We start from the raw sequence: 15,689 nt of genomic DNA on the forward strand, positions 1-15,689 counted from the left end.
TTCCCTAAACAGGACATAATCTGCTCCAAATGTAATCCAAATCCTCATTTTACACAAACTTCTTGCAGTTATTGCATTCACTTTTTGCGTTCATTGCACAGTTTTGAATATAATATGAAATATCCATTAAAATATGCCACTGAGTCGGTTTACTAAACCACAGAAAAGTAAAAAGACTGGGACCCACTGTCCTAAACTGACCTTGTAGTATAAACACTTTGGCTCTAGGATCCTTTCTGTATGTTAACTGTGTCTGAATGTGAACATTGTAGAACATTTGGTTGATTATCTGTATTTTGATTAAACACAACAGAGAATAAGCTCCAGTGTCTCCCCTGGAGGCTGCTCCTTGATGTGGAAAAAGTTACTTCCTGATACATTTTGGATGGGGCGGGATCCTCTCTGTTTATTTCTTCCCCCTCTTCCAGGATCCTGATACGTGGCTGTTTTGGGAAAGCCGTGGATGACCGACAGTTACTCCAGTGCTTCAGCAGCTGGGAGTCAGGAGAAACTCAGCGGCGCCGGCCTCCCTTCATCAAGTCGGCCTGGATGGCAGGGACACACTGGTGCAAAGACTGTCGAAACCACAAGGTATTTTTATTTATTTATTATTTTTTTTAAAACATAAAACGCCAAAATTCGTGTTGCGATTTCGTTGCTGGGATGTTGGCGAACGTTAGCACCAACTTACACTAACTGACGTTCTAGTTGTAACGGTGCGACCGTTGACCGTTGATTTGCAGTGATTGCGTGCGTTCGAGCTAATCCGTTAGCAACGGGTGTCTGTGTGTGTGTGTGTGTGTGTGTGTGTGTGTGTGTGTGTGTGTGTGTGTGTGGCTAACGTTAGCTTGCTAACTTTTTAGTCAGCTCACTGCGTTGTTTGTAAGTAAACACACGGTTTATTTGTGCTAACGTTAATTCGCCGCGTTGTTTCTCGGTTTAGCACTATGGTGGTTTTATTGTCTGTGTATTTTTATTGTATTTTATTTTTTATTTTTTTTTGTCGCAGTGCAACTGTTGTGAGTTCCTGCTAACTCAGACAGGAAAGCAACGAGCAGCATGTGCTACTTAACTCATTAGCTTTCAAATGTTAATAAAAAATGTTGCAACCTGTTAAAGATGAATTACTCCGTTGCATGAAGGTTAACGCTGCTCATAAATATCCAGAGGCAGCAGCTCAAAGGGAGGAAAACTCTGCAGACCCCCCCTGGCTCAACCTAACTTATAACACAACAGTAGCAACAGTTTGCACCTGGTTTCATCATCTAATGAACTATTTTGTTTTTATTTTATGGTTGTTGAGTAATGTGGTAAAACAGCTGTATCAGTGTATTGGCCTATGTCAGTGGTGCCCAACCTTTTTCCTTAAGGGACCCCTTTTCTATCATTTAATGACTAAATTATGTAAATTTATATAAAAAACTGTGCCATGAACCCAAATAGTGAACATAACTGCAAAAAGTTTGTGTAAAACAAGGGATTTGGATGAATTTTGAGCACATTATTTCCTGTTTAGGGAACAATTCTGTCTATATTCTGTTTTTTTAATAATTTTTAACAATTATACATACTTAATGGGCTACTTTTTTGACAAATTCAGAGTGTTCTTGTCTCTGGCGCTGACAGTTTCCTTACTAATTTACTTAAAATGTACTTTTCTTCATGGAAGTGAACCAAATGCTTTAAAAATAAACATATTTAAAGTTTTCTTCGTCTAAAAGTCTAAAAATAACAAAATAACAACAACAAGAAGGCCTCGCAAACCCCCATGAAAGTATGGAAATCCCTACTGGACAATACGATGGCAATTGCAAGGCAGCACAATATGGTACACATATCATGGTGTTGTGAAATTTTTGGGGGTCTGTACCAGACAATCATGATTTGTTAAATCTGGAGAACAAGATTTGTAGACCAGGGAATCTCTACAAGCACTACAACGCTTCAATATAATGCTGTTTTGTCAGTACACAATGTCAAGACAGTAACAATTCTCATCATTATCATGTGTTTATGTAAAATAATAAATAAATAAATATCAGCAAATTTTAACAAAACGTTAATTGTTTCCAACCTACAGTTGCAAGAATGTGCAGCTTTATTTTATCTTACGTGTTAGAAACTGAATATGTTCTGGTCTTGGACTGTCAGTCAGACAAGATCACTATGGGCTCACAGTTTCCTGACATTTAGTTTACCAAATAACAGACCAGATTCATCGATAATAAAAATACTCATTACCCGCAGAAATTGAAAAGGTACACGAAAGGCCTGTTTGTCTTAATGTGTGCTCTTCTTGCAGAATTATTGGTTGCAAGTGCATTTTGGACCGTGGGACGGATGAAAGGTGGAAGCTGTGTGAAGCCCAGCTGGGCTGTAGCTGCTCTATTTATCCCAGTTACCCTGCTGATGCTGACCTCCAGGGGGGCATCAAGCAGCCAGAAGATGTCACAAGCCTCTATGGCTCATGCAACAGCCACGGCTGCAGGAACAGGACCCAGCCTGACAGATGACCTCCCAGGCCTCCGGGCAGTAGCAGACTTCTTAGCCAGTGAACATGCTCATGTTTGGCTCTTGTCCCTGGTGAGCTCTGTTGCTGTGGGCCTCAGTGGGATTTTCCCCCTGCTTGTCATTCCCATCGAGGCTGGAGCAGCCCTCAAAACAGAAGGTAAAAGAGAAATGTAACCTAAACATGCTGGTGAATTACGAATGAACGATAATGATGACACATAGACAATTCTGTCATTTGCAATATTTTTCAAGAGAGTCATGAATGATACATCACGGTATCTGTGTACTTGAAGAGAAAAGATGACCTCTAAATGGTAATATATATTTTTTAGAAAAGTTCTGCATCTCTGTAATGCATTACAAAGAACTAGTCATCAAAGAAATATATTACTATACTATTTTTACTTCTGTATTTAAAAAAAAAAAAGGTCTACTTTTCCTAACACATACATGCCAGCATGAACACAAATGGCTCCATCTAAATGTGAGACAGCTATAAACTGACAGTAAGTGTTAAAAGCAGCCTCATTAACCCGACAGAATGTATCGTGTTCTTGGTTCATTCCTAATGCGTTGCATGAACTACAGACAGCCCATCAATCTGTCCTGGCATCCACAATTCTCGCACTTCTCACAACCATACACATACAATTCCATCTCTTTAGTGACTTGGTAATAAATCTCAGCTCTTCACACCCCATGACAAGAGAAAACAACCTCAGTGGGATCAGCAAGTAGTTCTGCTGACCCTTTGTCAGCTCGACTGGCTGAAAACAGCTAAACACAGCTGCAACTTCTTCATGGTTTTAAAATGTTAGATTACGGAAAACTTTTAACGATTCAATGAAATGGGCATTTGAACTTCCTGGAAAACTTCAGCTTGCAGGATAGCAGAACATCTTCAGGGGTGAGCTCATGAGCTCCATTGCAGGTTTTTCTGTTTTTAAAGTATAAATGAGACTGAAGAATTGGAAAGCAGGCTGCCCACTAAGTGATGTAATTTCACGTTCCACACCAAAATAAATTGAATGGAAGAATATACAGTGGGGGGAAAAAGGCTTATTGCTGTAAATTAAAGACACTACATGGATGTTGTATGCAACCATGCTAGCAGCTCTGTAAGGCTGTACAGAGGCACAGTGGTGCTTTGAGTGTAGGATAGAATGAAATCTTGACATGATAATGGTGGTAGATGAAAAGTTAAGTTATAACAATTCATCCTGATGGGAACATGAGTGTGTGAACCAGTTTGATGGAAGTCTGAGACACTTCCCTCAAAACTACAAAATGCTGCTAGGGAAGTGATCATTAGGAGCAATCATTGGGATAGGTTGTCTGTTAGGGAACCCTGAGTGTTTGTACAGATGTTTGTGCCAACCCATGTGGTAGATGTTGAAATACCACTGAATACGTGAAAATTTAAAAATGAGAGCTGGTCGATGAGAAGCCAGGCGGCCACATAAGTTGGTAGGATTCTTCCTTTTGGAAACCATGAATGTACAAGATTTCCTGGCTGTCTGTCCAATAGTTGATGTTATTATAGTCTGCACTAAAGTGGTGGTCAGACAGACCGTGCCATTCATAGAGCCACGCTGCTAGCTAATACTGTAGCAGACAGTAATGTGCACTTTCATAGCAGTTTCATTTGGTTGATGTTTGTTCCTTAACTTATGTTTGAACACATAAATTGCTTTTCAATCCACCTGTTTTTTATGTGCATTTTCAGTTTGCACATAAGAGAAAACCCTCGGAAACGCTTCAATAACCACGCCTGAGTTACTGTGGGTCAGCCTGAGGCCTCTTGAGTGACCCCACCCTCAGGAACGTGGCAATCCAGATGTATTTTAGGCCGTGGGTTTTCAAGTGCCGTCCTGACTGGAGCGTTAGTCATTACTGAGGGAACTCCTAAAGCATGACATTTTTTTTGTGGAACACAAGAGTAATCGCTGTGTATATTAGCAGCCTGAGCCAGAGACACTTCTGTGGATTTGTGGGTGTGTGTGTCATGTTTTACTTGTCATAAATATATGAATTAATCATTAGAAAAGGAGGAGGAGTGATCTTAAGTCAAAATGAAAGAAGATCACATAAATCAACAAACAGTTCTTTAGTAAACAAACTATACAGTAAATGCTACCTTGTTTTTCTTCACTCTTTCTCCGTCTTTTCTCAGCTGGATGCCAGAAGCTGAAGCAACTCTTGAGTTTTGCTATTGGTGGTCTCCTTGGCGACGTATTCCTGCATCTACTTCCTGAGGCGTGGGCTGTCTCTGACTCTCCAGGTGGGTTTCCTTTCCACCAAGACCTCCTTTGTATTTGAAATATTTATTTATTTCTTCGACCTATTCTTCCCTGTCAAGATAGTTCTACTAGAATTTAGCCAATGATGTTTACTACTATAATGTAAAACTATTTATTATTACTGGGCCATTGCCTTGCCGTACTAATAGTCTGCTTAATACCTGAAAGCAGGCCAGTGTAATGTCAGTAAACCTCATTTGGGAACAGTAAATCACATATATTTTCAAAATATATTAATTATGCTTTACATTGCTTTCAAAATGTAAATATTATTTTTCACAGATTTGTATTTATCTGTTATAGTTATTAGAAACATTGTTGACTGCACTACTACTACTACTCACCCATGTTTTAGCACAGTTGTCACTGCATATGCTCAGTGAATCTCTTTGCTTACACCTTAGCTGGTAGACATAACCACTACATGACCCAGGGCCTGTGGGTAATCGTTGGCCTGTTGGCCTTCCTCCTCCTGGAGAAGATGTTTCCAGACCCAGACAGTCAAGAGGAGCCCACTTCAGACTCAGACCTGAATTCTAACTCTGCTGTGAGTATTTCGGCCGAAATAGTATATTTTTAGAAGAATCTGCTCATTTGCTGCTCATCGGAGTCTCACTGCACTCAGACATGTCAATACAAGCCTTTACATATTTTCATGGGTATGCTTAGTACAGACTCCTGTTTGTGCTTCGTCTGCATATTTCTGTCAGTGGTATCAGTGTTTTTGTGACTGTAGCATCAGATGACCCACTGTACAACCGGTCTAACGGGGTCGAGTTTAAAAGAATAGTTTGACATTTTGGAAAATGCACGTATTTTCTATCTCGATGAAAGAAGATCAATACTACTCTAACATATTGTCATCACAGTGGGGACTCTGGGATGTTACTGCTCCTGGCCAATAAACAGTCCGGCACATTACCCTCCATTTAACCACAATGTGTCACTTATTATAGTTGGGTTTGTGGTATATCACGTTGTTTTTTCCATGATGGAGCATTTGTGTAGGTTTACAGTGGCTTATTCTACTGTCAGGAGTACATAGAATATACAAATATTTTAAATGCCATCATGTGTATATACTGAAGACTTTGGTAACTTTAAGATTTTTTTTTACCCCACAAAATGATAAAATGTATGAAGGAATCAGAATGCATGAAACAGCTGCAGGATGTCAACAATTTGTATTGTGCAAACTGCAACAAAGTAAAAACAAACCTTAAAAAAAGAAGATATGCCAACAACTTGAACATTGCTTCCTTTTCAAAGCAAAATATTTTTAAATAGTTGTATAAACACTATAAACTGACATAAAATACAAAGTATTCAAAGAGATATTTCTCAAATGTTTACAAGAAACAAACTGCAGTTGTTTCAGCTTTGCGCCGTTATGGTGGCATATGAGAAATTCATATTGTATGGGAAATTAAAACCGGTATACTGGTATCATCTTGTATATATTATCCAGCATTACATACAGATGAAGTAGTAATATCTTAGTCTTCTCATCTAACTGTCTGCATAAAGCAGATAAGTGTTTTCCTAAAATATCAAACTGTTAATTTAAGATCCTCTCGCTATAAATGATTATGAAATGGATGTTTATCAATTAGCAAACTAAACTATATGAGATATTGTGTCTACACTGTACTGGTTTGCAACAGCTGTTCATATTTATTATTTAATTAGTGTTAACAAGTGTTAAAATGAGATGCTTGCTGTATCAGCGTCAAAGTTGAAGTTTATTGTTTAGAAATTATATCATAAATAACACCGGGTGTTGACTGCAGGATAAACAGAGACAACTTTTTAACGCATCACTTCTTTGTAGACAACGAACGGCTGGTTCCAGTATGTTTGTAGAGGCCGTCTCATCCTCCCTCCTGTCTTTGTTGTGCCAGTGAGGGAGAAGATTGGAATCCACGGCTCAGCTCCTCCACTAGTGTCTATTTATAGTGCCGGGGTGAAGCAGCTGCTTTAGCCATTTTAGCGTCCACAGGAGAGCACTCAGCTTTTAGACAGAGGCAACAATAGACAGGGACAGAGTGTAACAGTGTGTTTTAGAAACCGAGAGAGAGGTTATTCGTATTATGTTCTTTTAAAATACTGTGAGTTTAGGCTAATCTTACCTGTAACAAGCTTCTTTTTACTTGAATTGGATAGTGTTTTTGATGGATACATCATATGTGATGAGAGATTTCACCACTTTTCCTATTTTAGGTCATTTTAAAATTCCTCATTAAACAATACTCATGAGGTGTTTTGCAAAGACGATTTAACTCCAATCTATTTTTACAGCAGGAGGAGATTGATAGCCATGAAAATTCATCACACTTTATTACTTCCTCATGCTTCAATCATAGACATGGAGCAAACATTTCTTTGCCGCGGCCTGAAGACAGCAGGCTATTTCCCTCTCACTTAATTTGACTATCAGTCTAAATGGCAACGTAAGTGGTTTCTGATTGAGGGAACAAGGAAGTTGACTATTCTCGGAAAACAGAGGCTATAGCCTCTCTTTCCTGAGATGAATCGGTCTCTTCTTTTATATTTAAAATATAAACATGCTGAAGAGTGTTGGAATTTATGGGTCATCTGTTATGTCTGGAAAATAAGCAGAAGTACAGATTTTTTTCAGCTTATTGCTGAATATGTAGGAAGTTGGAAAAATAATGAGGGACTTTTTTAACAGCTGTTCTGCTGGCGGTGGGTGAACCCTTTGACACACAGTGGGAGCAACAATAAAATGGCTGTTTATTGTACTGTGGAAATCAGGCTACCATTAACTCACTGTTTTTAGCAAGACTGGTGTTAGTGGGCAGGTGGTGTCCTTACGGGACACAAGTTAACTCAAAAACTCTTTCGTCCCCCTGGCCATTAGACTGTACAACAGCTCTCAGTAAAGGCAGAGAGGACAATAGATAATAGACAATGGACAGTTTCTACCTGTATTTGCACATCCATTTGCACTGTTTTACTTCCATTTGCACTCCACTCCATTTGCACTGTTTACTGTTTGCACTGTTTACTGTAGCTACTGTTAATTTGATATATTTTATATACATAATACTTTATATAACTCTTAACTATTCTTAAGGTTAGGGTTTTTAATTTTAGTTCAATGTATGTTTTGTATTTTGTATGCTACTGGATACTTGAATTTCCCTCAGGATAAATAAAGTATCTATCTATCTATGGGAACATAACAATTATTCATATAAAACATTTACAAAGTTTTAGAAAAGAAAAAGCATGGGGTTATGGTGCATGTGAGGACAGCATGTTCACTTGTGCCTTGTTTTTCTTCCTTTTTTTCTCCACAGACACAGTCTAATTCAGTTTTCAGTGGAAAAGCAGTGGTATCACTCAGAAATGGGCTCCATGCTGAGTCATGGAAATCCTCCAAGCAACAGAGTCTGCAGGAAAGATCAGAGAAAATTAAGGTAATGCTGACAACCAAAACATCTTCCAGTTAACAGAAAAGAAAATGATTTAAAAAAAGAGAGACAAACTCTTTGATATGGGATGCTTACATAAGAGGCATTTTTTGCTTCTTCAAATCCTCTCAACTCATTAATGTGGTTTGTTAAACTATCAATTTAGTTGGCTCAATGAAACCAGAAAGCTGAACTTGACACAGTTTATTGGTCATTTTAAATTATATTCATCTTGCTCCTAAACATTTAATACAACACAACATTGTTTTTATTACTGAAGGGTCTTACTGTTAGACTGTGACCCCCTGTGACCTTGTCCAGCACTGCCTTCTATACTGCATATTTACACTTATGGCATATGTACATTTCACCTTTTTACTTATATTTAGCCTTTTTATCACCATTTTTAACATTTTATTTTTTTTCTTTATTTATAATCTTATTTTTTTACACAACCTCAGGGAACAATCCTTTATACTGGATTTGTCTCAATAAACATACATGCCACTTGGGGATTCATTTATGAAAAAGAAACACCAGCCACCAACAGAAAAATGTGTGTGTTATAAGTGACATCACAGATTATTAGGACATTTAATTCTGAGTCTGATAAGCCATCCCACAGCTTAGTCTTCAGAGACATAAAACCCAGCCAGTAAGAGAGCAGAGAGGGAGAAGAATAATGTGAAGATAGACATCGCACTTAAGTCCACTCAAGTAGCACATCTCAGTGTGGTTTTAGTACTTTTACATAATAATGGACTCAAAATGGCCAGTCAGGAAAGAGGAACTGATGAAATAATATTACCACTTACAGATCCACTGGAAGGTTTTATTTATTTAAATAAAAACTTTCCAAAATCTAAAAGTAAAATAAGTGGTTAATAAGAAAAATAAAGGAACGTTTTAGTGGTGTGTGTGTGTATATATAACATGCAGTTAACACTAAATTTGACAGTCAAGTCTACCCAGGTAACAATCATGAATCAACTTCTAGATTACCAGACAAAAGGGAATAAATGCGTCATTTGAGATCAGCAGGATCAACTGCACACCATAATGCCAGACAGCCTACTAAAACTCCCCGCACAATTCAATGGTGTATTAAGGGGACTTCAACAACAAAATTCCAAGGAATTCATGGCACATCACCAGCAGCTGCTTTTTTTTTTTTTTTTTTTTTTTTACTGTTTTTCAGTTTCTTTGTGTTCTTACACTGGATTGAGGTTCCAGGTTTCCTCAGAGGAATGGATCATTTACAGTCTTATTTTAATGGGGTCAGACTACAAAACTGGTAGTAACTTTAGCTGGCATCACAAGACATATTTAGGAAATTCAATCTATAAAAGCTTACATACTGGATATTGAAGTGCAACTGATGCCATTTAACCAGAATTATATCTTTTTAAAAGAGATGATGTTGTGACTGATAGCTGATTACATTCCAGTTGACCATACTCCTTGTAGTTGATCAATTGTAATGTGAGTAACAGTGTGTTTCATTGTTTGATTTGTCACAGACAAGTGGATACCTAAACCTACTGGCCAACTGCATTGACAACTTCACTCATGGACTGGCCGTTGCAGGGAGTTTCCTGGTTAGCAAAAAGGTAAGAAGCTGTGATACAGTAACTTCAACAAAGTCTAAAAAGACTAAAAATATATGTACACATAACAGATATGAATGAGAATACCTACATTTCTTCACCCTGTGTTACTTTTTAGAGTAAAATGCAAGATATACGTGGATTATACACATTTACAGTCTAGAGTTTGAGATTTCTGGCCTATAGTAGGTCAAAATATACACCAGTCAGTGAATATTAAAATAACATTTTGACAATTTCTGAATGCAGGATAACTAATTCATGTTTTAGTTATTTCATGCATTCAGTCCTTGAAGCAGAAGTTCTAACAGTACATTTCACAGTGAAGAAAATGTCTTTAAAGTACTGCCTGCATTTAAAAACAAAACCACCAGTAAGGAAATTGTGTTTTGCACTTATGGATCTGGGGCTTCAATTATCAACTATGTGCTGAAAAGGTCTGTAACTCCACTGGTTTAGCAAATTGCTTGTGTGAGAATATGATTACTTAGTTAGTCCTCAGCATGCATATTTATACATGAACTCCGGGTTTTCATGAAGTATGATTTCAGGTGAAATGGCTGCAGACCAAATTAGCACACAATCATGAACTGACCATCATTTATAATAAATTCAGTGCATAAACTGACACTAGAGGCCTTTCTCATTTCCCAGTTTGTACTTCTTCGATTCCTCTCCTCGCACTAGAGATGCGAGCGGAGGAGGCGAGGCAAAGCAACAGGCATTTAACAGAATGAGATGTCGTTGCTTCAGAGTGAACAGCTGCCCGTTGTTTTCTTATAGAGCATCGCTATTTTATTATCTCTGTCAGATAAACACAGTTCAGAACAATTATTATATATTTTCTTTTAATTCAGTTGACAACAGATGTCACATATATATATATATATATATATATATATATATATAATTTCTTTTTTTATTATTATTTTTATTGTGACTAATAATGCTGCTCTTTCACTATAAATCTTCGTTTATTGCTCTATTGTATATAAAAATATTTGTTCTGTACTTTCAGGGAATATATTGGGCCAAACACCCTTTAAGATATATGACATTTTAACAATGCTTTATGTCTCCTTAACTCTAGAAACACAAGATAAAGTGTGCCATATGTCCACAGTCTTCTCGTCAATTCTGCATATATATAATCCATCCGTTGTAAGTGAGAGAAGAATGAGAGGCTTTAATAATTATTTTTTCTCACAAAAATAAGTGCTGACTGGTGGATTAAATATATGCCGAATTAAACACTGACTCATAACGCTGTTAATTCACCGTCTACAATTATGTGTGTGTCGGTAATTTAAGGAGTATATTTTGCTGTTACCATAGTAACTGCCTGTATGAAGGTGAAATGTCATTAAGGAATGTGGTTCACGAGGCGCTACACAAACAGCGAAGGTTAGAAAGTTTGATCATCTTCAGTAACTAATGCAACTTCTCAATACATCTGTAGAGTGCTCTCGCCATGGTTTGAATATTCCAGCTCTTCCTCGTTTCTTTTATACGTCACAGGTGCCAAAAACATTAAAAAGACTTCCATAAAGGATACATCTGTGAATCCTCACTCAGCTCCTCCACCGAGCATCCTCTCTCCTCCCTCCTTTCTTCTCCCATGTACAATTTAGGAATTGAAATGTCCTTCAAGATTCAACATGTAGAACAATTAAGACAGTTTAGATATACAACAAGTAGCCGTTACTGGCATAACCGATTGACTCCATAATTATTATGTCTTATTCACCACCACCAGACAAAAACTTCACTCAATTCACTTGAACATGTAGTTCAGATATGTGAACCCACAAGATACAAATAATTGATTTGGGGGAACTGAAATGCTGATCCCAAAGAGACTAATAAGAGGGCAGTGTCAGACTGGATAAAAGACTTGTTGTTAAATGTCCATTCAGTGTAAATGTTAGGTTACATCTGCTTTATTACTAGTTCAGATATAGTTGCTTCCATTTAAAAGGTCGAGTTTAGGCAGGAGAGCTACGAAATGACCAAAGAGGAGTGCTATAATACTTAATGAAGATAAAAGACTAAAATGTATCTGGGGAATTTGGACTTATACCGCCTTCCCTGTGAGTACAGTGTTTGGCACCGTATACAGGCTCACTGGCAGAGCAATAGACCTGTTGTAACATTCCCACAGTCTGAAAGTGGACCGCTCAGTTGACATTCATTACATGATACGGCAACCTTTTTCAGTTTGAAACTTATCGTGTTATCTTTCAGGCTTGTTGAAAAAGCTGCACTTTAAACTGCAGTAACATGTATTTGTGTCGCTTCAGTAGGTTACTGTATATTTGTGGCTGTGGGAAGGAGAGAGTCCAGCTGGAGAGACATAAGGCTAGCAGCATGAACTATGGATCAGTGTGCCAGAGAGGAAGTTCAATAGATGTCTCAAACATACACATACAAGAAATCTCACCGGTGTTTTCTGTTCTCTCTGATGCATATTTATCACGATGTGATTTTGCCACAAAAAAAACGCTGCATCAACACAACGTTGATTAAACATGAATAAGTTATGGTTCACAGTATTTCGTTCTGAATGGCTGATAAATATACTTAGGTCTTTTATTAGTGAATAGCACTTAAGGGATATCAGGGTATTGTAAAATTGTGAATTCAGTTTAATTAAGTCTTATCTTAAAGGGAGCTGGTCATTGTCAGTATGATATTATCCATATGTGGCTTAAACCACATCACCTCATTCAGTTACACTGTTTTTTTTACTGTTATGTTTTAAAAAAAATGTTTTTAGCTTTTTACATGCTTCTTGGACAGGTTGATTTTATCATTACTTCATTAGGCTACATTATGCACTTGGTCTTTTCAACTTAATTTGATTTTTAAATGCTTTTTTAGCTTTAAAGAAAATAACTTTCAAGAAAATTGTAAGGAAACTATTTGGAAAAAAACAATTAAGCTAAATTATGTCTCATATAAAACATATGAGAATGTATATAGCTCTAGCTATAATTGTTATTCATTAATATAATCACCTTAAATATAACCAGTTTGATCTTTGAGTTGGCTTTTGGCTTGTTAGACCTTCTCCTTTGATTCTGTTAACTTTATTCTGACAACACATGCCAATATCCAATAGCATTTGCATGTGCATAACTACACTCCTAAATTCATTATAATTTACATAAGTCTCATCATGTTCTGCATGTAGGAGGATAAAAACCTAAAGAATTAAAGTGTTACAGCTCTTTAAGCAGCTTTAAAGTTTCTACTTTGTCAAGCTGAACAACTGGAGCTTAGCAATCAACTTAGGTGCTCCAAAGTCCCTAATAAGGATGCATTTGTCATCCATTGTCCCTTGGATACTACACAGCACATTTCTTTACCAAGTAAGACGAAGCAGTGTTAATGAGACTTGTCTTCCAGGTTGGGTTCCTCACCACCTTCGCCATCCTGCTCCATGAAATCCCCCATGAGGTGAGATTACAGGATTCTTGGATAAATTGTACAGTATAATTTCTAAATTTATAAGCTTTACTGGAAGTTTTCATGTTTACATAGCCGAGAGTACATAGGAAGAATCCCACTGCTACAGCACTTGTAAACTTGCTGAATGTTTAGCCTTTTCTCTGCTGTGTCATCGTCTGCAGGTGGGAGACTTTGCCATTCTGCTGAGGGCTGGGTTTGACCGGTGGAGTGCTGCTCGCATGCAGCTGTCCACAGCACTGGTCGGGGTCCTGGGAGCTTGCTTCGCTCTGTGCGCTCAGTCACCACAAGGCACAGGTAAGATGGGACCGATTCTCAGTATACGTACAATCGTACATTATTGTTAACTGGAGATCATTTGGCAGGTGCCAGAATCAGTCTTTCCTACCATTTCTAGAAAATGCCACTGCCTGGATATTGCCTTTCACCTCTGGAGGCTTCCTCTACATAGCCTTGGTGAATGTGGTGCCTGACCTGCTGGAGGAGTCCAGTTTAAGGTATCTTGGATGTTTTTAAATGCTCATGCTCTTAATGGTGCCCTGTTAAGTGTTTTTATGTTTACATTTGGTGTCACAGTGCTCGTTAAAAGACATTATGTGTCAAAATAGTTCAAATATGTTAAACCCAACATTGTTTACATCCATGTTTACTAGCTTGTGATCTTCTTCTTCACTGCCTTTGTTGGTGCGTTACTAGTACGTGTTGTACCGCCACCAACTGGATCATTTGAATAGCGTGAAACGAACGGCAGGATTTGAATCACACCACCTACATTATTGCACATGTGCATACTTCTGCATGTTTGCTTTACAAACTAAACAGGGACCCAATTGTAAAAACATGGCTCCATAGCACTACTAGTGGGCAAAAAACTCCATAGGTTACCTTTAACCCGTTTTTTTTTTTTTTTTGGAGCTGAAGCACTGTGACAGTGTAAGAAGGCCATTTACTGTAAAACAAAACTTTGGCATATCTTGTGTGAAATGAGTTCCATGATAACAAAATGTCCTTGAATCTGTCTGTAACTGTAACCTTCTGGGTTTTTGTTTTATTTATTTATTTTCAGGCAGTCCCTACTGCAGATCCTGCTCATTTTCTGTGGTGTGGCCGTCATGGCTCTGCTCTCTGCCATTGTTGACTGAACATGGAGGAAACTCCCCTCGTCTCGCCTTACCAAAACACTAAAACGCAGCACTGGAGAGAAATCCTGTTCTCCACCCCCCCCATATCTGGTACCTCTCATTCATGGAAAGTTCATCTTGGTCTTGTTACACTAACAAATATCTGACAGAAGAACAGCACTTTATGGATGGATAACTGAAAGGAAGACCTTCTTGATCTGCTGACTGGACATTTGTGTGGACACTTATTATGTGCCAGGTTTAAAATATTGAGGGAATTCAGAGGGTTTATATAGATATCTGTCGCCAAATTGTCTTAAATTGTTGATCAGACAATCACGTTTTTTTTGCACATACATTTACACAGGTACACCTGATGCACCTGCTCAACAACAACAGGTATTATTGGACCTCTACAAGGACCTTCCTTCTTTAAAATGTATTCAACCATAAATAGTTTAGACATTGTATGTATTGTTACTGTTGTTGCATCTTCTTCTTTCTGATGTAGCTGCTTAATATTTATTGAAAATGAGACGAGCAACATACAGCTTTATTAGATGTGCGTCACCACGCCATCATTTTGTCTTGTTAAGAAATAAGTGCCAAGAAATCAGGATGGTCTGTTACAATAGTGTCTAGTCTAAACCAAATTTGTTCCTCTGTTTGTGTCTTCCTCAACACACTACGGTCTGCACCTTTTTTTTTTTTTGGCACGAGTTGGTGCTTACACAAAACTCTGCCTGAGTAAATAATTGTGAAATTTTCTTAAATGAATTGAAGAAAAAGATGTTTGTTAATGTTCAGTTATGACTTAAACTTCTGGCCAAGACTACAGGGATAAAACTCTGAGAACGTTAACCATGCAGGATTATTCTTATCACTATGTTGTTGATGCACCTCTTGGTGAAAGTTTCCACCCCTGAAGAAATAAATATATATCTATATAAAAAATAAAAAAAAAACACGACTGGCGTTTATTTTCAGCTTCATGACACATAGACCCCACATGCTAGCAGATAAAAAGAAGTTATACGGGCATTATAATGATCTCAGTGGGATTAGGATATCCTGATATTGATCAGTAGACGTGTGTTAAGGTGCTGAGGCGGCGCAGTGTGTTGTACTGACCTTGCCGCACAAAAACCTGTACAACACGAGCATATTTTTACTGCAAAGGGCCTATGCCTAAAATGTCATATGGGAGTGTAGGGAGGAGGGGTATTGATTGTATGTTCACACTTG

General features: G+C 37.8%; 1 protein-coding gene across 2 annotated transcripts; it reads left to right on the forward strand.

Moving 5' to 3' along the window:
- The first annotated feature begins 369 nt into the window (after positions 1 to 369).
- On the forward strand, positions 370 to 15,409 carry slc39a13 (solute carrier family 39 member 13). Of its 2 annotated transcripts, XM_051379137.1 has the most exons (10): positions 375 to 591; positions 2,303 to 2,668; positions 4,685 to 4,792; positions 5,216 to 5,358; positions 8,135 to 8,254; positions 9,769 to 9,858; positions 13,264 to 13,314; positions 13,488 to 13,620; positions 13,721 to 13,820; positions 14,390 to 15,409. In XM_051379137.1, exons 2-10 carry the CDS (start codon positions 2,341 to 2,343, stop codon positions 14,463 to 14,465), a joined length of 1,149 nt encoding a protein of 382 aa, XP_051235097.1. In that variant the 5' UTR covers positions 375 to 591; positions 2,303 to 2,340; the 3' UTR covers positions 14,466 to 15,409. The 2 variants fall into 2 exon arrangements, with proteins under 2 accessions (XP_051235098.1, XP_051235097.1); XM_051379138.1 differs by lacking the exon at positions 14,390 to 15,409 and having other exon boundaries at positions 370 to 591; positions 13,689 to 13,821.
- The last annotated feature ends 280 nt before the right edge of the window (positions 15,410 to 15,689 follow it).

Source organism: Dicentrarchus labrax, unplaced genomic scaffold (assembly GCF_905237075.1).
Source record: "Dicentrarchus labrax unplaced genomic scaffold, dlabrax2021, whole genome shotgun sequence".
Taxonomy (NCBI): domain Eukaryota; kingdom Metazoa; phylum Chordata; class Actinopteri; family Moronidae; genus Dicentrarchus; species Dicentrarchus labrax.